The 25,391-nt window shown below is 43.0% G+C and overlaps 1 protein-coding gene across 1 annotated transcript; it reads left to right on the top strand.

Moving 5' to 3' along the window:
* Positions 1-1,030: 1,030 nt before the first annotated feature.
* Positions 1,031-24,759, top strand: chdh (choline dehydrogenase). Its single transcript, XM_056273463.1, has 10 exons — positions 1,031-1,071; positions 3,551-4,039; positions 6,070-6,300; positions 12,998-13,164; positions 13,762-13,913; positions 14,072-14,201; positions 14,556-14,690; positions 15,467-15,609; positions 20,665-20,767; positions 21,034-24,759. Exons 2-10 carry the CDS (start codon positions 3,594-3,596, stop codon positions 21,450-21,452), a joined length of 1,926 nt encoding a protein of 641 aa, XP_056129438.1. The 5' UTR covers positions 1,031-1,071; positions 3,551-3,593; the 3' UTR covers positions 21,453-24,759.
* Positions 24,760-25,391: the final 632 nt, after the last annotated feature.

Below are 25,391 nucleotides of genomic sequence, written 5' to 3'. Positions count from 1 at the left end.
TTGCCTGAATCATATTTTTTGCTGGTGGCTCCAGTGGGAGTCAAACCCCCAACTTTCAGCACCATCAGTGCCATACTCAAGGTGAACGATACACCATCACATCAGCAGACTTTCTAAGGACTGAGCTAGCCCATACGAAAATGTGTTCACTTGTCTTGTGTTATTTCCTCTATTGTGTACTTTGTTTTCTTCCTTAGACCATTCTTTTAGAAAAAAAAGTTAACAGGTGAAATAGGACCATGATGTCCTGCCATTCCCAGCACATAAAGCTTAATTAAGAATTCTATAATGGTTCAAAGATAGACACGTTGCTTCTAGTATTGCCAAAATAAACAAAGTGTGTTGGTTTATTTCTGAAACTTGGCTCCAGTTGCTCTTGTTTGTAGTTGTTCTCTATTGCCTGGCACTTACAGCTGTACGTTTGTTAAAACGTGTCTGAATGTTTGTTAAAACACGCCAACGATTAAAACTAAAAATGCTGAGATCAGACAGACTGGTCTCTGGATTTCTTTTTATTGAACAGTAGCTATGGAGGGCAAAAATCCGCTGTGGCGACCCGTGAGAAACGGGGAACAAGCCGAAAGAAGAAGAAGATATGATGAATGAAAGCAAAACCCAACTTACCTAATTCACAGTGTACTGTCTGCAAAGAGATAAAAACAAACATTTAAACAGAGCTCTTTAAACAGTTCCCATACATGACCGAGCATTAACACAAAAAAACAAAAAACAAACTACTTACAATATCTTGTACTCCCAGTGGGACTCCCACACTGAGAAGTGCCATTACTATCACTAGTCGCATCATCATCAACACTTGCAACAGTTCAACCAGACGCGTTAAAACAAAGTGGAAGGAAAAAAGAAAACAATCAGTCCAGTTTTGAAGTATGACCTCTACCGGTGTTACCAAACTCGGACCCGCTTGTTGAATGAGAACCAGTCCCCCCCAGACATGGTTTAAACTGTCGGGCGGCCCACCAGCCCCCCCCCCAAAAAAACTCCGCCTTCGAGGTGTCAACGCCCCTACCCTGACCAGTCTACAATCTCCGCAACCACCCTAAATAAGAGGTAAGTATTGCTCTTCGACGCCTGTAGTTTCTAGTAACGGCTCAGTTATTACGTGATCCGCCTTGGCATTTGCGCTTTTTTCCCCCCGTCACGGATTTTCTCCTTCGATGACGCTTTTTCCCCACATTGACAGCGCCGCTTCCGACGCGCTCCTCTCTGCCCGGCCGTGTTTCTAGTCCGCTGTCGCCGTCGAGGGTTATGAGATGAGCGGTTTGCTTACAGCCGATACCATAGTGACAACGACCCGGGAAACAGAATGTTTTTAATCAATATTAACAGACACTCAGAACAGGTTGAATGTTTGTTGGCTTATATTTATTTATGTATTTATATGTTTGTTTTTGGCTTACTTTGCTGTCCGTTTGAAAGTGAAACTCGTAATACCCCCCCCCCCCCGTTGCTGGCCCAGATAGATCACCATTGGCCAAGAGCCTTGGGATATTAAAACCCAATGCTATTTCATCTATTTTATAGCCACAGTAAGTGTGTGTGTGTGTGTGTGTGTGTGTGTGTGTGTGTGTGTGTGTGTGTGTGTGTGTGTGTGTGTGTGTGTGTGTGTGTGTGTGTGCGTGCCCTACCAGCCCTTTTGCTGTTGTTGACGTGTGTCTAAATATTGATCCGTACGAGCCGAAGCCGAGAGCCTTCGATGTGGAAACAAACTTGGTCAATAAAGCTGATACCGATTCCGAGTCTAAACACAGACGGGCATACATATTCATAACGGGCTGTTTACTGCGACTTTGTGCTGTTAAACAGACACGTAAGAATCAAAATCTGCTCGAGTAGCCAAGTAAGATTGCAGTAGCAAAGAGTTTGACTTGGTGTGTAGTTTTCTCAACACACACGAGACTTAGCACCTTTTAAATGACTATTTAAGTGTAAGAGTGGAACTGTAGTAAGATTGGAAATGTGGGAAAAAATGCCCTTTTTTGTCCATGTGCGTAGGCTGTATGATCTAAGAAGTTCATAAATTTACATTTTCATATTGTCCTTGCAAAAAAATATGTTAACAGAAATGTGTAGGCCTATACAAATAACAAAAACATTTAACAAAAACAAAGGTGCAAAAATATGAACTCATTCACACGTACACAGTAGATAAGGACAACACAAAGTCTAAAAAAAGCTTTCCTTCTAGTGACTTAAAATAATTATTTTATAGTGCTGTGCACACAATGATCTGGCTCTTTGCCACTGTTATAGATACTGGCCTCAACTGTTCTCTTCCAGTCAATAAGCACTAACCCATTAATCTACACTGAACAAAGCCTGTAAAATAAACATGAATGACATTTACAGTAATGACACATGTCCCTGATGGAAATCAACATACTGTGTTTTTAAGACAGAGGGACGACCTTGCATAAGCAACAATAGGAATTGTTTCTTGTTCCATAACAATGATCACCTTTACAGTGAATATAAAAAGTCCACACACCCCTGGTTAAAATGGTAGGTTTTTGTGATGTAAAAACACGAAACCAAGATAAGTCATGTCAGAACTTTTTCTGCCTTTAATGTGGAACTGCAACCTATAAAAATATAGTGAAAAACCAATCGGGAATCAGGAATAATTTGTCATTTCATTTCATGTACTTGCGTACATGAAATGAAACAAAATCGGAAACATTTTGGGGGGGGATACAAAACTTACAATAACTTGGTTGCATAAGTCTGAACACTAGTTAATATTTTTGTAAATTTGTTTTTGTTCATGTTTTTGTTTGTATGGGCCTACACATTTCTGTTAGTATATTTTTACAAGGACAATATTCAAGTGCAAATTTATGAACTTGTTAGATCATACAGCCTGTGCACACAGACAAAAAAGGGGCATTTTATTTTCTATTTGCACACTTTAGAAGAGACCCATCATTTCCCTACATGTCGTTTGCCTCCCCTTGACCACATTTCCAATCTTACACTTAATATTCTTCATTTATAAGGTGCTAAATCTCGTGTGTGTTTAGAAAGCTACACATGAAGTCAAACTTTTGCAACTGCAATCTTACTTTGCTACTCAAGCAGATTTCGACTTGTGTCTGTTTAACAGCACATAGTTGCAGTAGATAGCATGTTATGGATACGTATGATTGTCTGAACCATTCAATACGAAGTCTGTTTAGACTCGGAATCAGTCTATAAGCTTGTTTCCACATCGAAGGATCTCAGTTTTGGCTTACACAGATCAACATTTAGACACATAGTTTTATTGTTTTGACCCTGACATATATGTGCCTTTTTTATGAATTGTTGTTCTTAAAACATTAAATGTATTTGAATATATTCAGTATGCATGCAGTGGCAGCTTGTGGTAGTTCAACTCTAAAACTTTTTTGGACACCAAATGGTTATATCCTTCTAAGAGATATCCATGTTTCCGTTTGGTTCTTGCTTTCCTTCTTTGGTTATGTGGTTTATGTGTTTATCTGTGTTTGTGTATACATGCACTCATATTTTCTTCTGATTATGTCCAAAGGCACAATTGACTAGTGGATGACGACAGGCTTCCAGGAACCAAAATGCATTGTGGGGGCCTGCTAGGCAGAAGTGGTGTGCAAATGGGGGTGACCAAAATTGGAGGCCTTATAACGACAGAGGTCAGGTGTTTCTCAGCCTGTTTGACAGCATTTCACATTGTTCAATCAAGAAAGTCAGGCAGCCTCTCCTCTTATTCCTCCATTTCCTCCTCCACGAGGCATCAGTCGCCGAGAAGCATCAATACCACTACAGCCAGTCGGAACACTGCATTGTCACCTGCAGCCAATCGCAGTACGCCATCCTACAGTTACATCATAGTTGGAGCGGGGTCAGCGGGTTGTGTCCTGGCCAACCGACTCACAGAGGATGCCCATGAGTCTGTGCTGCTGCTGGAGGCAGGGCCAAAAGACATGTTGCTTGGCAGCTCACGATTGTCATGGAAGATCCACATGCCAGCTGCGTTGACCTATAACCTCTGTAATGACAAGTATGATGTTGGTTTTATTGTTTTTTAACTTTCTTTAGATTAGTCTTGATTGTTTTTACAGTTGAAATCTGATTGTATGTTCTTGTGTTACTGTAGAGCTTCAGAGTCTGAGTAATGCAAAGTTCAATTTTATTACCCAGTCTTTTGCTCTGTTAATTTTTTGGTTGCATTGGCTGTAGATACATGTGCTGAAACCTCTGCAAAGATGTGAAAGTAGGCAAGTCTGGTTAGTTACCTTCCAATATACGTACTTGTTCTACCATAGCTTTCCTGAGTACTTCCTGCCCCCACCACTTCAAATCTTAATCACCTTAACAAAAATGTTCAAGTTTCAAGTTTCACTTTACACTTAAAGTACCATGCACCTTCCAATGCAATGAAATGCATATGCCCTGGCTCTCTCAGCTCTTTATAAGGAAATAATAATCCGTCCATTATCCAAACTGCTTATCCTGCTCTCAGGGTCGCGGGGATGCTGGAGCCTATCCCAGCAGTCATTGGGCGGCAGGTGGGGAGACATCCTGGACAGGCCTCCAGGCCATCACAGGGAAATAATAAACAATAACAAAAACAATAAATAAGAATCAGAAATCCCACAAAATAATAAATCACTGAAAGTTATGTAAGGCGCCTACTGTTAATTATTCTGAACGCCTGGGGGTAAAAACTGTGTTTGAGGTGGCTTGTCCGAGCTCTGATGCTCTGTAAGCTTTGTCCTGAGGGAAAGCGTGAGAAAAGACCATGTGCTGGGTGGCTGGTGTCCTCCATGATACTTAGGGCCTTCTTTCTGCAATGGGTGGTGTAAATGTCCTGAAGTTGTGGCAGTGCTGTTTCTATGACTTGATGCCATTTTTATTTATTTATTTATTTATTTGTTTGTTTGTTTTTATTTGAATAGGGACAGTGCATGTTAATGAACATTGGTATCGCAGATACATATGTAAACATGTCGGATTATAGCAATACTACTATATTTGTAATATTTACTATCCTTCTCAGTTGTTTGTGGTCCTGTTTAGTCAAGTTGCCAAACCACACCAGTATGCTTACAGTAAGGATGCACTCTATGGTAGTCTGATAGAAATTGACCAGGGTTTTTGTGGACATTCTGTATTTTTTAAGACATCTCAGAATGTATAGTCTCTGTTGTGCCTTTTTAATGACAACTGGTATTTAGAGACCAGGAGAGGGAGTCTGAGATCTGATTGCATAAAAATATTAAGTTCTTCACAATTTCAACAAGGACACCATTGATGTAAACTGGTGTCTGCACTGTTTTGGACTCCCTAAAATCAACATTTATCTCCTTTTGTTTTCTCAACATTTAGGGAGAGGTTATCTTGACACCATATGGATAAGCCCCTCACCTCCTTTGTGGGGGCATCTTCATTGTTGTAATGTATAGTACATCCAATCACTGTGGTGTCATCTGCGAATTTCGCTATGCTGTTATGATATTTGGCAAAACAGTCATGTCTGAACAGACTGTGGAGTAAGGGACTAAGGCAACAATCCTGTGGTGCGCCTGTGTTGAGAACTATGGTAGATGGGTAGCTGGTACCTGCTTTCACTTTTCTGAAGTCTGCCTGTCAGAAAGTCATATAACCACTTACAGATGGAATTACAAAGACCAAGGTCCATAAGCTTTAACACCAGTTTAGATGGTACAGTGGTATTAAGTGTCAAGTTCTTCTGCCAACAAAGTCACAATCTAGTCTCAATCTAGAGCCCAATGTAATGAAGAGATATTGTTACTCCCAACATGTTTATTGTGAGTCGTGCAGGGGCTCTTGATTACTTGGAGCTCTGAGACCTGGTTAAAGAAAGCAGGCTTCCTGGGCATCCTGGTAGTTCAGGTTGCTTAGCTGACAAACTCAATGGTACAGATTCAAATACAGCTCTCAGCTAATGCTGTAGGTTCTTTCTACTTGTCACATCTATTGTTTCATTGACGATTAAGGACAGACACAAAACAGTTCTAGAAAGTTATGTCACACTGGAGACTGATATTTTGTTCCATTTTTCCTCAGATACAACTGGTACTACCACACCTTACCTCAGGCCCACATGGACAACAGGGTTATGTACTGGCCAAGGGGTCGTCTTTGGGGCGGGTCTTCTTCGCTCAATGCTATGGTGTACATCCGCGGTCACGGCGAAGACTACAACCGCTGGCAAAGAGAGGGAGCCGAGGGCTGGGATTATGAACACTGCCTTCCTTACTTTAGGAAGGCCCAGTGCCATGAACAAGGAGAGGACAGGTAAAGAACATAATACATTTTTGGCAGACACTGTTATCCAACAGGGGCTTGGATAGAACAGCTAACCCTGGTTGTGATAGTGCATAGCTTATGTTCAGCTGTATATAGGATCAAATTCTGTCTACGTTGGTATTTGTGTCTGTAGCCTGTGCCTGCAATCCTGGAGGGTCACATTTCAACCAGCTGCTTGTGATGGCCTTTTTGCATGCAAGTATCAGGATTTTGAAAAGATAGATGTCCTTCTTTTGAATTATGTTGCTGGGTATCAACCCCAGGTACACAATCCGGGGGTCCCTGGGGATCTTATAGCCTAAAATCTCCTCAAGAGTCTGAATAACCCTGTCACAGAATGATTGTGTTTTGATACATGACCAGAAGATATGAGAGCGATTGACATTCGCCTGTCCACACTGTCTCCACCATTGCTGCTGTTTACCCAATTGTTTAATTTTAATGTGGGGTGTAATAAAAAAGCAAAGTAAGTTCTTCCACCTGAATTCCCTCCACCTTTTAGAGCTAGTGGAAGTGTGTTGCATTCTACACATGGGATGCCAATCACTCTTCGACAGTTTAATGTTCAGTTCTAATTCCCATTTCAGTTTAACATATAGTGAATTTGTCCCATTTTGTTTTTGTAAACTACTGTACAATTTAGAAACAATCTTTGAGGGGGTTTGTTTGTATGCACCTGTCAGCACTTCAATCACCTCATTACCTTCTGCAGAGATTCCTTTTTAATTTCTGTGTCACAGAAATGTCTTAGCTATAAATATCTGAACAGGTCCCCTTTTCCTAAATTAAATTCTCCTTTGAGTTTTTCCCCATAAGAGTGTACATACCGCTGTTATGCTTTTTTCTCTCCACCTTAAAAATTTGTTGTCTATGGCGTCCGGGTAGCGTAGCAGTCTATTACGTTGCCTACCAACACGGGGATCGCCACTTTAAATCCCCGTGTTACCTCTGGCTTGACCGGGCGTCCCTACAGACACAGTTGGCCATGTCTGCTGGTGGGAAGCCAGATGTGGGTATGTGTCCTGGTCGCTGCACTAGCGCCTCCTCTGGTCAGTCGGGGCGCCTGTTCAGGGGGGAGGGGGAACTGGGAGGAATAGCGTGATCCTCCCACGTGCTACGTTCCCCTGGTGAAACTTTTCACTGTCAGGTGACAAGAAGCGGCTGGGGACTCCACATGTATCAGAGGAGGCATGTGGTAGTCTGCAGCCCTTCCCGGATCAGCAAGAGGGGGTGGAGCGAGCGGCGACTGCGACAGCTTGGAAGAGTGGTGTAATTGGCTGGATACAATTGGGGAGAAAAAGGGAGAGGATTAAAAAAATTATATTTATATGTTGTTTATCTCTCCAGGTTTGAACCTGGGGGTCTGAGAAGGCCAAATCAGCAGTTGGCTGTCTCCTTCCAATTTGTATTTTCTAACAATCTCATTCCATATTTTCAGTGTATCTTCTAAAATGGTGTTCTCTCCCTTTTGGTCTGTATATTCTTTCCCACCTAGCCTGTTGCCCTGTTGGATTTTTCCCTTTTTCCAAGCTTCTCTCAACACCATCTCCTTGGTTGTGAACTCCTGGAAGTTGATAATGATAGCTCTCGGTGGGGCTTCGGGGCAGTGTTTTTGCACAGGGGATTGATGTGCCTGCTGTATTTTCAGATCCAGGTCCTGTGGTAATGGCAGCTCGTTTGTTTCACAATAAACTGCAGTACCGAGTTTCTCTCCTCTCCCTTTGCCACTCCGAAGATGCATATGTTGTTTCTCTTGGACTGGGACTCCATTAGTTTTTGCTGCAGGGCTCTTTGTTGTTCCAGGCAGGTGCAGAGCATGTTGGTCGCTTCTTCAGCCTAACTCTCTACCTGCTCCACTTGGGTCTACGCTTTGCCAGCTCGGCCAGGCAGACTGCATTTCTGTCGCAAGGTTATCGAGTTTGCTGTTAATTTCTCATTCCAGGTGGTTTATATCCTGTCTCGGGCAGTAATTGTCTCCCTTGAGTTGTGTTTTTATCTCTATTGCCCTAATTATGTCTCCAGAGCCTGTGGTCGTTCTCAGACTCCTCTGGACATTGGCAGCTTCACTGTGTTTGTTAGCATGCTCTGTGTCGGTGTTGCTAACTTTCACCGCCAGGACTGAGGCGCTTTCATCTTGTGTTTTTGGCATACTTTCCTTGCTTTTGTGGCCTTTGGTGATTCTTCTCACTCTCATCTATCCCTTACACTGGTAAATATCGAGTTAACGAGTTACTTGGTGGGAAATTTGTGATTTATCTGGTAGTGGGCTTTCACTATTCTGACTACTCCATCAGCAAACTGGAAGTCCTAACATATTTAACAGCAGCTACACAAAATCCACCGGCATCTGAATATGCTCTGGATGTCGTTAGATTGTTGGTTTGGTTTGTGTATTCAATTCAATTCAATTCAATGCAGGCGTTGTTGGGCCTTTTTCACAAGGGCCTGGGTGTTTAATGTTCACGAAAGGTCCTCGCTGATGTGGACTCCAAGGAATTTAAAGCTGGAAACACGCTCCACTTCCACCCCATTGATGTGTATGAGGGAGTGGCTGCAGCTTCTAGACCTCCTGAAGTCCACAATCAGCTCCTTTGTCTTCTGCACATTAAGGACAAGATTGTTGGTAGTACACCATGATGTGAGGTGCTCAATCTCATCTCTGTAGGCCATCTCGTCATTGTTGGTGATACGGCCAATGACTGTGGTGTCATCTGCAAACTTAACTATAACATTTGAAGGGTGAGTTGGCAGGCAGTCGTGGGTAATTTCCATCTCTTCCTGTCTTCTGCATCTTCCTCTATCATGCCAGCCACCTGCATGTCCTCCCTCACCACATCCATAAACCTCCTCTTTGGCCTTCATCTTTTCCTCTTCCCTGGCAGCTCCATATTCAGCATCCTTCTCCCAATATACCCAGCCTGTGGCGGAGCCAGAGCGGGGGCATGGGGGCAGTCGCCCCAGGGCCCACAAGGTCGGGGGGCCCCGTTTGGAGCTCTGTTGCCGAGTTTACGAGCGTCCGTGAACACACCAGGTCTTGGGACTCCGACGCATTCAGTGACACACTCGTAAAGTCGGCTAATGATAAAAAATACAGTGCAGTACGGGGCCCCTATACATAGATATTAATGGCCCCTATAAAGGCTATAGCCTTTTTTACGACTATTCATGAATGCGATGGAGCTGTGATCCAGCTGTGATTGGCTGTGAGGTATAACTGCGTCACACTGCCAGAAGGGGGAGTGAGTAAGCATTTTTACACTTGACAGAACTGGACAGTTTTATGAATGAATTTGAGGGAACTTCAAAATGGAGAAGAACAAACATGAATCAGGCTCATTCAAACGCAAGAAGCAAGAGGATGAGATGAGATGAGATGTCTGCTAGTTTACAGTTTTTGAATTTTAAAATTACTATCACAAGGGCTCATCAAGAAGCTCCGCCCTCTTTGTGCTGAGACCCACGCTCCGCCCCTGTACCCAGCATCTCTCCTCCGCATATGTCCAAACCATCTCAATCTTGCCTCTCTTACTTTTTCTCCAAACAGTCCAACCTGAGCTGTCCCTCTAATATACTTGTTCCTAATCCTGTCCTTCATCACTCCCAATGAAAATCTTAGCATCTTCAGTCTTGCCACCTCCAGCTCTACCTCCTGTCTTTTCGTCAATGCCACTGTCTCCAAACCATACAACATAGCTGGTCTCACTACCATCTTGTAGTCCTTCCCTTTAACTCTTGTTGGTACTCCTCTGTCGCAAATCACTCCTGACATGCTTCTCCACCCAGTCACCCTGCCTGCACTCTTTCCCCTTCATCTCTCTTTCGCAGTCTCCATTACTTTGAACAGTTGACCCCACGTATTTAAACTCGTCCACCTTCGTCACCTCTACTCCTTGCATCCTCACTATTCTGCTGTCCTCCCTCTCGTTCACGCATATGTATTCCATCTTGATCCTACTGACTTTCATTCATCTTCTCTCTAGTGCATACCTCGACCTCTTCAGGCTCTCCTCAACCTGCTCCCTACTCTCACTACAGATCACAATGTTATCCGTGAACATCAAAGTCTACGGAGACTCCTGCCTGATCTATCACCATTACAAACAAGGGCTCAGAACTGATCCTTGATGTAATTCCACCTCTATCTTGAAAACCCACCCGTCATTCCTACCGCACACCTGTAAACAACCTCCTCAAGCCCTGTGCCGATGCCCTCTCCAACTCTACCGCTGAACAATGCAACTTATTTCTCCAATTTTTTGCAGACAAAATCGCTGCTATCAACAAATCACCGTCCCCTGCATCTGACGCAGCAGCACCTACTCTGGCCCCTCTTCTCCCCATTCCTCTTGACCTCCATACCCCTCCCCCTGATCGCCACCTCTCCCGGTTTGTTCCAGTTGCCCCTACCACTATCTCTGAACTCATCAGCTCATCAAAATCCACAACCTGCTCCCTTGATCCCCTCCCCACCCCCCTACTGAAGAAAGGCCTCCCTGCCCTATGCCCCTACCTCACCAAACTTTTCAATTCCTCACTGTCCCATGGAATTGTCCCCTCTTCCGAAAAAACTGCAGCTGTCACCCTAATTCTCAAGAAACCTGGTCTTGATCCATCCTGCCTCAACCACTACCGGCCAATTTCCAATATCCCCTTCTTCTCTAAAACCCTGGAACGCATTGTCGCAACACATCTCCAAACCTACCTACACTCCAACAACCTACTTGAACCCCTCCAGTCTGGTTTTCGCCCACTCCACAGCACTGAAACTGCACTCCTTAAAGTACTTAATGACCTCCTCATCTCTGCTGATACTGGAGCCCTTAAGATCCTCATACTCCTCGACCTGAGTTCAGCCTTCGATACTGTGAGCCACAACATCCTGCTCACCAGATTGAAAGATGTCGGTATTGAAGGCACCGTACTCAGCTGGCTCCAGTCTTACCTCTCCAACAGGTCACACTTCATCTCACTTCACAACCACTCCTCTGTTCCATCCACAGTCACACAAGATGTTCCCCAAGGTTCTGTACTTGGCCCACTCCTTTTCATCATCTACATCCTCCCTCTTGGTCAGATTCTCCGCCATTTCAACTTGGACTTCCACTGTTATGCTGATGACACCCAGATATACCTCAGCACCAAATCCCCTCACAACCCACCCCTCTCTCACATCGACTCCTGTCTGTCTGCAGTTAAAGTCTGGATGCAGCAAAACCTCCTCAAACTCAACAGTGACAAAACAGAACTCCTCTTCATTGGCTCCAAGTCCACTCTCAGCCAAATCAACAACCTTGCACTCACCATCGACGGCACTACTGTCTCCCCTTCCTGCCAGGCACGCAACCTTGGTGTGATCCTTGATCCCACCCTCTCCCTTGAGCCACATATCCGCCAAATGGTCAAATCCTCCTTCTACCACCTTCGCAACATTGCAAAAATAAGATCCTCTCTCAAACGCCCTGCTGCTGAGATTCTGATCCATGCCTTCATCTCCTCCCGCCTTGATTACTGCAACTCACTCCTATATGGCATCAGTGCTAGCTCTATCAAGAGACTCCAATTGGTCCAGAATGCATTCCCCTGACTTTTAACTTTCACCAAATCCTGGCACCACATCACCCCAGTCCTAAAAGACCTCCACTGGCTACCCATCTCCCACCGGATCAATTACAAACTCCTGGTTCTCACTTATAAAGCCCTTCACAAATTGGCTCCCCCATACCCCACCGATCTCCTCTCCCCCTACCAACCCTCTCGGTTCCTCAGATCCACGTCAGCCTCCCTTCTCTCTACCCCCAGGTCCAACCTCCGTGGCTTTGGTGACCGAGCCTTCTCCATAGCAGCTCCCAGGCTCTGGAACTCACTTCCCCATATCATTAGAGACTCAGAATCCCTCTCACTCTTCCAATCCCATCTCAAGACACACCTTTTCTCCATTGCCTTCTCGTGCCCCCCCCCCATCCACTCAAAAAAACCCTGGTCTGGGGCAGGCTGGGGACTGAGCGCTTGACCTGCATATGTGATTTATGTGATTTATGATGTTTGTTTTTCTTTCCCTTCATATCTGTCCAAGTCGGAGAGTACTGCTGGTGTTGTCTGTGGCTGCCACTTCTCGCTCTCGTAGCCCCCCTTCCCATCCACCCCTGTATGTCTGTGTTATGTTCATCTGTCGTCTTGTTTCACTCCATTTATTGTAAAGCGACTTTTGAGTACTTGAAAAGCGCTATATAAGATTGATTTATTATTATTATCCTCAGTGGAATATGTGAGGCATTAATTTTAAAGTGCTTTGGAAAAAGTGCTATATGAATGCAGTCCATTTAACAGACTACTTTGTGAAGTGCATTTGCAAGCCTTTTCCAAATCCACATAGTAAATGTAGTCAAACTCTGACTCATTTATGAGATAGTTGGTCCACTGCTGTGTCACCGGAGAGAAATTTGAATTACTAATTTTTTGTCTCATTTTGAGTCTCTTGCTGTAGGGTCTCCCCACTTTCTCTTCCCCGTAGCTTGGTCTCCATGCCCAAGAGCTAGCAAAGTATTTTGGCATTTCTGAAAATGAAATCATTATACATGTTTTGATATTAATCAATGAATATCCAGTAGCCTTCTTTTTCATTTTGCTGTCGAACCCCTTGAATCTTTGTGAAAGTCTTCATTGTTGTCAATCTGACTTTGCCAAGGTACCGAGGGGGAAGTGGACCTCTTCATGTGTCCAGAGGGAGGACAAATCACCCCCTACACAAGGCTTTCATAGAGGCAGGCCAACAGGCAGGGTACCCCTTCACCGATGACATGAATGGATACCAACAGGAAGGCCTTGGGTGGATGGACATGACCATTTACAAAGGTAGGAGAATGAGGAATGTCCTTCTGCATAGATATACAGAATGAATGGGATGAAACTCCATTTATACACACATTTAAGAGTTACTGTTAATCATATTGGCCAATTACATTTTCTAACTGGCTTTTTCATTTGATCAGACTTATAACAGTTGACTTTACTTAATAATGTTACTGTGGATAATCATGAAATAACGTGAGTGAAAGCATTGTTTTCTGTTCTGTGTGGTATTCTCTTTAGTTTCTGTTTTGGCTCTTACAAACTGAAATCTAAAAAAGAAATTAACTTTCATCTTTTTCTAATTACCTGAAATTGGTTGTATCGGATTATTTGTATTGTGGGATTGTTACAAACACTGAACTGAATGAAACACAAAACTGTTCTTGCCATCATGCCTCAAGCCGTGGCTGCCGGTTTGAAAGTAGATTGGCTAATGAAATGTGTTCTGTAAATCTGCAAATCAATGTGTACGTAGATAAGTGTGTTTTTAGACTTTAGTCCATACAGCTGGTACCTTCTTAATGTTATGTCTCTGTTTTTACCTATTTCTATGTCTGTCATTCTCTTCACAATTTCTCAATCCCTTCAATTGCCCCTCAGGGAAGAGGTGGAGTACAGCCAGTGCTTACTTGAGACCGGTTCTGGGTCGATCCAACCTGAAGACGGAGGTGCACTGTTTGACCACTAAGATTCTGTTTGATGGGAATCGAGCCATGGGTGTAGAATATACACAGGGAGGACAGAAAAAGAAGGTGGGAGGCAATTTAAAAAAGACAACTGTGATCTCCGAGTGTGGATTTTGGCATAGAGTTTGTTTTTTTACCAACATTTATTCTTCCTTTCCTTTTCCATGTTGTTTATTGGCTCTCATTCATTTTATGGTCTCTTATTATTTCTGTCGTCCCCCCAGGTGTTTGCAGATAAAGAAGTGATATTGAGTGGTGGAGCCATCAATTCCCCTCAGCTTCTCATGCTTTCTGGTGTGGGGAATGCTGATGACCTCAACAAGCTGGACATCCCTGTCATCCAACACTTACCAGGTGTGTGAGTGTGTGTGTGTGTGTGTTTGATAAATAATGTTATTTTTAAGAGAAGTACCTGTAATGGCGGATGGTGAATGGTACATACCGAGGAATTGCATCAATCCAACACAAAGTTGCATGAACATACAAAGCATTGTTCAACCCCATGCTGATCCTAAAATGATCCTGATGTACTAGTTTGCATATCTACGTTTGCCTGTGTGCACCTTTGTTTTTGGGTTTTTCCCAACACCAATCTATACTGCACTCACTGTGTAGTATAGATTTGATTATAGGTCTGTTGTCTACTCATTCTCTCTTTCTCTCTCTCTCTCTCTCTCTCTCTCTCGTTCACTGTCGATGGTTTCCCAGGGGTTGGCCGTAACCTTCAGGACCACTTGGAGCTGTATGTGCAGCAGCAGTGTACTCAGCCCATCACTCTGTACAAAGCACAGAAACCCTTCCATATGGTCAAGATAGGACTGGAGTGGCTCACTCAATTCACCGGTAACACATGCACTTGAATACACGGACATGTTCTGCCCTGTCCAAGTGCCTCTTTTGTGTCATAATGTCTCTTCTGTAGGTTTTTAAGTGGCACTGGCATGAAAAGTTCTGTGAGTTAGGCTCTATTGTGTTAGTTTCCATCAGTTATTTTTCAACATGTTGATTATTTTGGACTAAAATGGATCAAGGTCTTTTTGTGAATTTATGGTCTAGTATATTGCTTCATTTAGCCACTTTTTTCCCTAGCATGTGCTTGTTTTTGTATTCAAATCAAAAAATGCCAGTGTGCAGGGGACAATCAGATAATACATGTTAATTGTGATAATGTATCCAAATAGACTCGGAGTAAAAAAAAAAAAAATCAAAACATGCTGAGATCATTACATATGTTTAATATTAACTGAACCAGCTAATGTGGGGGCATATATGCTCTCACACATCTAGACATATCACTCGAACACACTCACAATGTATACTAATATACAAGTCAAATCAAGTGTATGGGCCTAAATTACAGTTAGTGTCAGAGGGCAGGTAGTAAGGGTAGTAAGATAAAGTCCTAAACAACAATGGATAACCCCCTCTAATGTTTAGACCCTTTTGGGTGCAAAACCACCTATATCAGCACACATTCACCAAGGAGCAGTATACCACACACTTATACACATTTTGTGTTGACAAAAGAAAAACTCAGATTCAACATTCTGCAACCCAACCTAACCTTCATAAAAAAATATTGTTATAATGGAGACCTTATCCTACATTATATGACACAGGCTACGGAGCGACTGCCCACTTGGAGAGCGGAGGGTTCATTCGGAGCCGGCCAGGCGTCACACACCCTGACATCCAGTTCCACTTCTTGCCCTCACAGGTCATTGACCATGGACGAGTTGCCTCCAAAATAGAGGCTTACCAGGTGTGTTAACGGGCGCGAGTGTGTGAGGATGAAGGGGTGATGGAGTTATGTCTATGTAGTAGAGTGTGTGCTCCATGCATGTGTGTGTATATATAGACCCCTTTTCCGTTAGTTTAGCTGGAGGCAAAACATTCCCCTCAGAGACATTTAAGGGAAGCCGTTAGCTAGCTAGCTGCCAACTAGCAAGTTTTATCAGCTTGTATATTTATGATGGACGAAGAGTTCATGTTGGGAGAGAAATCACCCAACATTATTCCTCCTAGTTCCCACTTTCTGATTAATGTTAGGTGGGCATGACAAACCTTTAGACACATATCCATACCTACAACAGACAAAAGTATAGTTTAATGTTACCTTACTCACCTGATATGAAGTGTGCGCTACAGACACGAGCACTTTTGATGATCTGCTCAGTCCAATACTTTCATCTTATCGCATTTAAACACAGTTGTCTCCGATCTTTTTGACTGGGAGTGGCAGCTGGTATGCAAAAAAACATCAAGTTTAGTTTATTACTTCTTTGATTCTGGCACCCAAAAACACAGCATGAAGACATGTTCACTAACATTAGCTAGATGATGTACGCTTGCCTGAGGACGTGATTCATATTTAACGTTAGCGCTTCTGGCTTTATTTTGCCTCCAGCTCACGCCCTGACGTAATCATTACGTAGGCTCTAAAAAGATCTACAAGGGGGATGGTCGAGTTGTGTAAGGTGTATTGGATTTGTGTGTGTGTGTGTCTATGTTTGGCCGTGTGTGTACAAGGGTGGGTGGGATGTCGTGTTTGGTTGGTGATGGGCTTGTGTGTATTTTTTGGTTGTACGGATAAACTTAAAAACCATAACATTTAAGTGAGTCTTATTTTCCATCCATCGATTTTCCAAACCGCTTATCCTGCTCTCAGGGTGGCGGGGACGCTGGAGCCTATCCCAGCAGTCATTGGGAGGCAGGCAGGGAGACACCCGGGACAGGCTGCCAGACTATCACACAGGGCCCACACACACACACACACATTCATACCTAGGGACAATTTAGTATGGCCGATTCACCTGAACTACATGTCTTTGGACTGTGGGAGGAAACCGGAGCCCCCGGAGGAAACTCCACACAGGACGACCCGGGACGACCCCCAAGGTTGGACTACCCCGGGGCTCGAACCCAGGACCTTCTTGCTGTGAGGCAACCGCGCTAACCACTGCTCTTATTTTCTTGAAACTAGTGAAAATATCCAACATGGGGGGGTGGGTGTTTAATTTCTGCTGGCCTCAAGAATTTCCTTCAGGATACTTAGGAAAAACCTTTGTCACTGTCTACTTATCTGGTTGTAGGTACGTAGACTAAATAAAATACAATCGGATGGAGGTCTGTTCTCAAATAAATTGCATCAAAATGGGGAGTCTGTTAAATGACAGCAGATGTTTAACAAACAAGGTTTCAAACCGGTAATCTGGCCTGCAAAAACAGGACATTATTAAGCATGTTTCCAAATGTTTTAACAACTGCAAACACACACACACACACACACACACACATACAAATGTGTACCACACAAAAGGCAAAAAAATGACAGATGCATGTGGTGCACTTGACATCGGAATGTACATCGCGTGCAACCATGTGGGCTTTTCCGTGGAACACTTAGAAGTTGCCTCTGATTGTTTGTGTAGCGTTGGAATCAGGATACCGGTTCCATGAAAAGGGGAGACACTGTTTTTCCACAGAAGTCTGCTTGAACCATGGGTGTATGTAAATAGTTAAAACTATTTCCAGCATTATCTTATCTATCACTGTCATTCTCACACTGAAGTCGTGAGCAGCGTGTGTCCTTTTGTTCTGCTTAAGTATTGTGCCTGGTTTGATGAGAACAAAGGGACAGATCTTTATCTAAGACTACGAAAGAACTTTATTGCCCATGGAGGGTGGATATTTGCATTTTGCTTCACAAGGCTGGCTAAAAACAGACAAAACACATCAAAAACATAAACGGAAAACACAGGACACATCATCATTTACATGTGAAACTGTGCTGTGAGGTAATTAAAGAATTATATATCCGGCAGGATAATAACATTTGGTATAAAAGACCTCGTAAATAGATTCCTTGTGGCGTGGCTGTCTATTCCATTACCTACCAACACAGGGATCTCTGGTTCAAATCCCTGTGTTACCTCCGGCTTGGTTGGGCGTCCCTACAGACACAATTGGCTGTGTCTGCGAGTAGGAAGCCGGATGTGGGTGTGTGTCCTGGTTGCTGCACTAGTGCCTCCTCTGGTCGATTGGGGCGCCTGTTCAGGGGGAGGGGGAATGGGGGAATAGCGTTAAACCTAATTTTAAAAGGGCCCTCTGTTAATCCCATGTGAGTTTCTGCAATGCAGTTATCTTCTCTTGTCACCAATGCCTGGTAGATGACTCCCTCTATCTGGCATTTTCCTTCAAGAGGACATGATGCCTTAGCATGGCATTTGCAGTTGGAGGCGTTTGGTTGCGGTGAGGGGGTCTGTGCCTTGGTCATGATGCTTGTGTTGTGGGATGAAATAATCTGCTGAACATTTGGCATGCAGCTGTAGCTCACTTTGACTGTGTGTCTGTTGAATATTTTCTTAGTTGATGGTCTGGGGTAAAGCACTCATCCAAAAGCTTGAAAAATAGTTTTCCAATATTAGAGGCCACAGTGTTGCTGTAGGGAGGATTATACCAGGTGATGTTCCGCCTTCTACTGCGGTTTTTGTTGTTGCTGGCTGTTGCTAATTGGCGGTGGACTGTACTTAAGCCTGAGATTATATCCACATGTTTCTAAGGCTTCCTGGTATGGGGGGACTGCTTCATTAAAGATGGCTTCGCTGGATGATACACATGAGAGTCTCTTGTTTATTATTTATTACTGGGATATTTTTCAAGATACAGGGTGGGTGACTGCTTTCTCTGTTAATGTATTGCAGTGTATTACTGGGCTTCATTTATGGCCTGTATGTACCATTTTTAAGGTCTAATGAGATGTCGAGGAAGTCAATCTGTTTTTTTGTTAGCCTCAATTGAAATTGTTAGTCCATTGCTTGCGAATATACTACACATTTTCTATTTCATTCTCTCGACTTCTCTTGCCGTTTTGTTGCAGACTGCCAGCCTGTCGTCTCTATATAGCCTGACGTTAATGTCTAGGACCTGTAGTTGAGACAACAAGTGCAAGCCCACTAGCTCACAGGTCTCTGCCCCGTCGAAGCTGCCCATGGTCACGTCAAATTTGCTGTTACCTTGCTTTTGCCATGGCATTCCCTTGTGATACAAGATTGGCTCTTTAGCATGGGCTATTATGTCTCTGTCTTGGTGGGATAATAGCTTTGTCTAGTAGCTCTTTAATTATGGAGAGGTAAAACTCACAAATATTGAAGCATATGAACGTATGCCTGCTCTTGTCATCTGTGCCCCTAAACCATTTCAATACTTGGTCACTGATTTAAGAAACCCCTCTTCAGAATCGTCCGATTTATATTTGCAATAATTTTTTTGCTTAGCTTACCTATTTCGGGTGTGGTGGGGTTGATAAGCCTACATGTTGGTTTGTTTTTAAAATTTGGTCTGTGGTCTTTCAGGTTCATAAAGGCTTGCTTTTGGGCAGTGATGTCAATGCGGTCGTATAATTTCAGATCCGATGCAATTGTTTTGTCCTTTAAAGTGATGTCTCTTTAGGCAGACTTCACAGCCTTCCTGATTTGGTGATGTTGCTGTGTAGAAGACTGTTATAGTGATCGGGCCCTAGTTTATAAAAATTAGAAGTTTTGTCAGCTGCAATGAAGAGCTTGTCATCTTCTTTTATCAATCTTGTGTGTTTATTGAGTTTCTTCTGGAAAGCTTTGTTTGGGTATTTACATGTAATGTTCTGAATGATTCTGAGCATACCCTCCTCAAAGGGTTTCAGTTCCGGGATGGTCGGCGGTGATTTAGACGATTTGAATCCATACGTTAGCTTTTCTTCAGGTGAATTAGCCGGATTAAGAGAGAAGAAAGCTCTCCATCTTACCGTTCTTGTGAATTTCTCTGTCTTTGCAATGAGGCATTTTAGGAAGTCCTTCTGCATGGGCGCTGGTATGTTCTTTGTTGAATATCCCAAATTTTCTGTGCGGTCTCAAAACTGCTCAACAGGGTAAGGAGCAGAGACAGCGCTTGACGGTTCCGAAAAAAAAACCTTGCTACACACACTTGCTTGCTTGCTTGCTTGCTGGTTGTCCATCGTGCCCGATGATGACCATCTTCTTCTATTTGTGGGTCCTTTGAGGACTCAGATAGCAGAAGATACCTGCGCAGAGATGGTTTTTAAAGTGGCATGGGGGGTGCGCTTCTCCCAACGCCACATGACTTGATTGTAGAGATAGTTCCGATGGCAAGGGGGATCCCTAGACGACCGGCACCTCCACACAACTGCAGGGGGCTGCCGGAAATCCAGTTTTTCGGAAACCGCCTCGAAGCGTGCCGCCACAGCTTGCTTTTATGTTGGGGTAAGCTCCCTTAGCCTTATGTCTTCCCAGACTCACCCACAAGGCAGCGGGGCAGTGGTTGATAGGTGCCAGGGCATGTCCACCAGGGTGGGCCTGCACACCATATCTCTGGGGCCCACTGCTGCTCCGAGATCCCCTGCCAAGTTAGCCTGGGGCCGCAAGACCCCAGTTACCACGTGTGGCCACGGGGAGGCCTGGCAGGAGTCTTGGTGAAGGAGAGGCTATGTACTGGCAAGGGAAGGGTTACACGCTAGGATGCTACCCTATTCGCCACAAAGGCTAGCCAGCGGCAGCAAGCTAAGGGCAGGAGGGACACAAGCGGGTTGGAAGAACACATGCACCTTCCCTCCAACTACACACTGCTGCACTAGACGCATCACAACACCCTGTGTGTATGTACACACACACACACACACACACACACACACACACACACACACACACACACACACACACACACACACACACACACACACACACACACACACACACACACACGACTAATGAGAGCGTTTTATGTCCATCTTGGACCAATGACAGATGACAATACTTTGTCGTAGGTTCACGTTGGACCAATGAGAAGCACCAGTGTTGGTTGGATGAAGCTCAAGAGTGCCAACCCTCTCGATCACCCCATTCTCCAGCCAAACTACCTCTCCTCTGGTAAGATCCACTGTGTGACTTTCAATGACTCTCCAACTTTTTTTTTTTGTTTTTAGGTGTTTATTTTGATGACATATATTTTATTTTTTTATTTTGATTATGGTAGAAAAATGTAATCAGTGAGCCTGGGTCATACATATATATATATATTCCAGTCCCAGCAGATTTCAACTGATTAGGAAAGAAAACAGGCCTTTCATTGAAACGCACGTTATTCTCATGTTGTTGTTTTTTTTTTACATTTTCATCTTCTTCTATTCTCTCAGATATCGATGTGTGGGAGTTTAGAGAGTGTGTCAAACTCTCCAGAGAGATATTTGCTCAGAAGGCCTTCGACCCGTTCCGCGGTCCTGAGGTCCAGCCCGGTCCAGGGGTCCAGTCAGACGCAGAGATTGACGCCTTTGTCCGTCGGAAGGCCGACAGCGCTTACCACCCCTCCTGCACCTGTAAGATGGGCTCTTCCTCTGACCCAATGGCGGTCGTCAACTCGAGCACCTGTGTCCTGGGTGTCGAACGGCTCCGGGTTGTTGACGCCTCCATTATGCCCAGCGTTGTCAGCGGTAACCTCAACGCACCAACCATCATGATGGCAGAGAAGGCCGCTGACATCATCAGAGGTCGTCCCACGCTCGTTGACCGAGGGGTACCAGTGTACCGTCCAGCGACGCTCGAGACGCAGAGATGAGGGGGGTGGGGCATGCCCTGGAAGGAAGCCATTTTATGAAGGAATGAGTTAAAAATTGGCATCCCTTCTGTTTTTGCACAAATTATCACACGTAACTCCTCACAATACATTTAAGGAAAAAATATATATAGGGGAAACACTACTTTACCTGCCTTCTGATGTTATTGTTAAAGTCGAACAAAGTGCACTAGGTGTGTTGGACCACTTCTTTGTGTGTTTATGCGCAACATTGCTATTACAGTGCTGATTTTATTCTCATATCAACCACAGAAAAGGAGAACGTGAGAAACTGAATGAATTGGCTGTGAAAGTCATGAATGCCTGTGGGGATTTAGTGGTGCAGTGCTGTTGTGTCTTGACAGCAGCCAGGCAAGTTCATCTCAAAGGTTTCTGTGAATAATGATGTTTGAAACCTAATAGAAATATACAGTTATTTTTAATCGATGAAATGATCAGCGTTATGACAGTGCTTAGTCCTAGTATGTATTAATTGTAAAGGTCCCCCCTATTATTTAACATTGCTATTGTGTGTTTACAATACATAACAGTGGGTGATCCTTCCCTTCCCTTAGGAGCTTGACAGTATTTGAAGGTCCTGAACGAGTCCTCCCCGAATTATTCGATCAAGGGCTTCCATTTGTAAAACTGATTAGCTGTAGACATAAAATATACAGCTTAATGAAATAATCCAGTTAGTCAATTTAATAGTTCAACATGTTAGTTTAGGAAAACTGGCATTAGAATGGTTTAAACCACACACGATATTCAGTGTCTTGTCGTGTAAAAGGATATTGTAGCCATTTTGTCACTGGAACTGGATTATCTCCTCGGGTGTTGGAAGGGAGCATTTATTCTGTCATTGCGCATGATGCAAAGTTGCATCTGTCTTTGATGTGGTCCACGATAAACGCTAATGAACTAATTAATGAATAATTAATGAATGCTAATGAATTTATTAATGATTTAGCATCAGTTTGCCCGACATAAGTATGTTTCTCGCAAAATGCAGTTAAGACTAATCCATGTCCAACTGTGAGTGTCCTGCATGACAAGGATGTGGTTATCTTAGGCGTGTCTCCAGACTTTCAGTCTACAGTTTGCCCGCTACACTGACACGCCATTAAGGTGAAACTCCTGAATCACAGTATAATTTGCTGTCTGAGAGGTGAGAAATGTCCGTCTGCCAAGGCACAACTGCTTGACTGGGTGACCAATCTTTTTGAGGCAAATTTACGTCAGTCTCAACATGAACAGGCATAAACTGTATATTAAAACGAAACACACACACACAATAGCCTTGATTTTTGCTAGAGATGTCATGTCCTTTGCTTGACATTATGATCTGTGTATGATAAGCGAGTCAAAACAAGTACTTCAGAAGGGTCACAGGCAAGTTGGAGGATGAATAGAGGAAAACGTTGTTATTCTTGGACTTTATACAGTGGAAGCTGTCCTCCTCAGATGCTTTCTTGTTGTCCATCACTAGTCAAATGCCTTGAGGAAACGACACAAAATAGTCAGCGTCTAGTTGTATAAAAGGATATTATAGATAATGTTTTTCACTGGAACTGGTGTTGAAGGGAGCATTTATCCTGTCGTTGCCAGCGCCACTTCTGGTCCAAAATAAAAACACACACAATAGCCATAATTAACTATTCTTTGAGATGTCATGTGATTTGGCTGAGGGTACAATCTGTTCAGTACAAGCGAGTCAAAACAAATCCTTTATGAGAATTAGACGGGGTGAGCGGTAAGCTGGAGGAGTGATTTGGATTGAGTCTTCATCATGACATCAGCTTTTGTATGGCAGTATTGGCATATGCACCTTAGGAGTATTCCTTTATTTTGTGTCCTACTTTTTTACTTGACCTGACAGTCAGTGTGCCAAAAGTACAGTCAATAACTTGGTATATCAGTTATGTAATTATAATAATTATAATTCTAAAAACAGTCACTTAGATGGAAGGATGCATACCTGCATTTTTGCTATGAAATTTAATACGTTTTCCTAAACGGACATGTTTACGAATGAATTTTTTTTTATAATTGTTTGACAAAATTAATGATAATACTTTTAAGTAGTCTGTAAAATGACAGTAATCTTAATCCTCTTTTATAATGTATGATCATATGAATTACACAGGTTGCCCATTAGGTGTTGATTTTGTCATGTATCAGTGGATTTGATTCAGCCAGAATGAAGAAACGTGAAGTTCACCGCGCAGCCTTACATGAGGTATTGATTTGAATGTTATTTCTTATGACCAGTATGAACACAAAGCTAGTCGGTATATTTCCTGCAGGACCAGCGACACGTCCTCATAAGGCCTACTGGCCAAACTAAGTCTGCAGTCTGTGTGTGGGAGATGAAGTGAGGTCTTCAAGATAACGCTGCACTATAAACATTTTATATCGGTTGCAGTATTATTGCAGTAATCATTCATATTGCATGCACTGTTAGTTATGGAGTTTCCATCTTCAGATGAAGAGCTTTGCTGTGGTGTCGAGGTTATCTGTGTACTGATGTCAGACAGCGGTCGTACTTGGATCAAAAAGGGGAAATTACAGCGGAAATTCACAACGTTTGCTCTTTTTTTTCTCCTGTATGGATCACGTTAAGATTTAACGTGAACACTCGATCTTATCCTCTGTGAATTTATTTGGTAGAGATCATTACAAAAAAGAAAGAAAAAAAATCAGCAGTTTCATTGTAAATCCAGGCAAATATTCATGACAGTTGAAATGTACAAAACAGGGTTGTTTTCTTTTTCCATCGGTACAAAAATCTAAAAGGTACTAATAGTTATGCTACAAAGTAGAGTGAGCTCATTTTTTTTCTTTAGTTATTGAAACAACAAATGGATAGAAAGCAGACAATGTTCAAGTTCGTTCATCACAAACATTTTTCATTCACAAATTCTGTACAAATTTTATACAATATTGTCGTTGACATATCTTACCTCAATATCTGTAAAACTGGTACAGTACAAAAAAATAAAGCTGTGAATTGCACATAGAGTAAAACAAAGCTTCTCTCCTTTTCAGTCGTCGTGTTTTTGCTATGATAGTGAACAGACAGATAAACTTCTACAGTGTGTTTCCATACATGTGATGTCCAGCGCAAGAAAAGACCGTTTTCCTCTCAAGACTTCACCGCCACACTTGTGACACGCTACGGTGCCATAAAAGATGCACACAAATGTTAAAGAGATAAAAGCAAAGCTCTTCCAATGTAGGGAGATCTTAGTCGACCTGGTTTGGAGCTTCAGCATGAAAAACCTTGAAACCATTGAGGTTGAGACAAATTCTGGACTACCGTGTCATTTCAAAACACTCATCAGTCATTAGGTCTGTAGGAAGTTGATAAAGAAACTGGATCTCTATCCAACATCTGATGTATCATTTATGTTTGGCAAAATAGGCCATTATCGAATTTGAACAAAAATCAAACCAATCAATCATGACGATCAATGGCTAGTTCAGAACCTGTAAATATTCTTTCCAGCTGTAACAGCAGCAGTCATAACAGTCTCTTTTGTCTCCCATCACTTTGTATTCATGTTCGTTTAGAAAAACTACAAAAAAAAAAAAAACGTACTTTGACCCCAGAGGTGAAATGAATTCTAATCTGTATGTGTGTCTTAGCGGGACTAGAAATGTGTAGTTACATCGTCGGTGTAACATGCTCTGAATTACTAAAAGAATTAATATAAATCATTTTGGTTGCGGTTAAACAGAAAAAAATTTCCCTTTTTAAAATCCAATCTTGTTTTGCTCTCATGAATTCATCCTTTCTCGCACAGTTCCCTGATGCATACTGAAACAGTGCATCTGGATTCATAGCTGGTGCGGTACCCTCCATACAGGTTACTGAGGCTATTTACATTTCAGTTACAAAAATGCATACTTCAATTGTATTAATTAGCTTTGTTGGCCACC

Source organism: Lampris incognitus, chromosome 2 (genome assembly GCF_029633865.1).
Source record: "Lampris incognitus isolate fLamInc1 chromosome 2, fLamInc1.hap2, whole genome shotgun sequence".
NCBI classification, from domain to species: Eukaryota; Metazoa; Chordata; class Actinopteri; order Lampriformes; family Lampridae; genus Lampris; species Lampris incognitus.
This window is presented reverse-complemented; position numbering and strand designations above follow the sequence as displayed.

What these genes read in the sequence shown, in the direction of transcription:
- chdh (XM_056273463.1), top strand. Translation starts at nt 3,594, where the DNA reads ATGCATTGTGGGGGCCTGCTAGGCAGAAGTGGTGTGCAAATGGGGGTG. An exon ending in CATGAACAAGGAGAGGACAG is followed by an intron (nt 6,301 to 12,997) that starts GTAAAGAACATA and finishes GACTTTGCCAAG; the next exon opens with GTACCGAGGGGGAAGTGGAC. An exon ending in AGGGAGGACAGAAAAAGAAG is followed by an intron (nt 13,914 to 14,071) that starts GTGGGAGGCAAT and finishes TCGTCCCCCCAG; the next exon opens with GTGTTTGCAGATAAAGAAGT.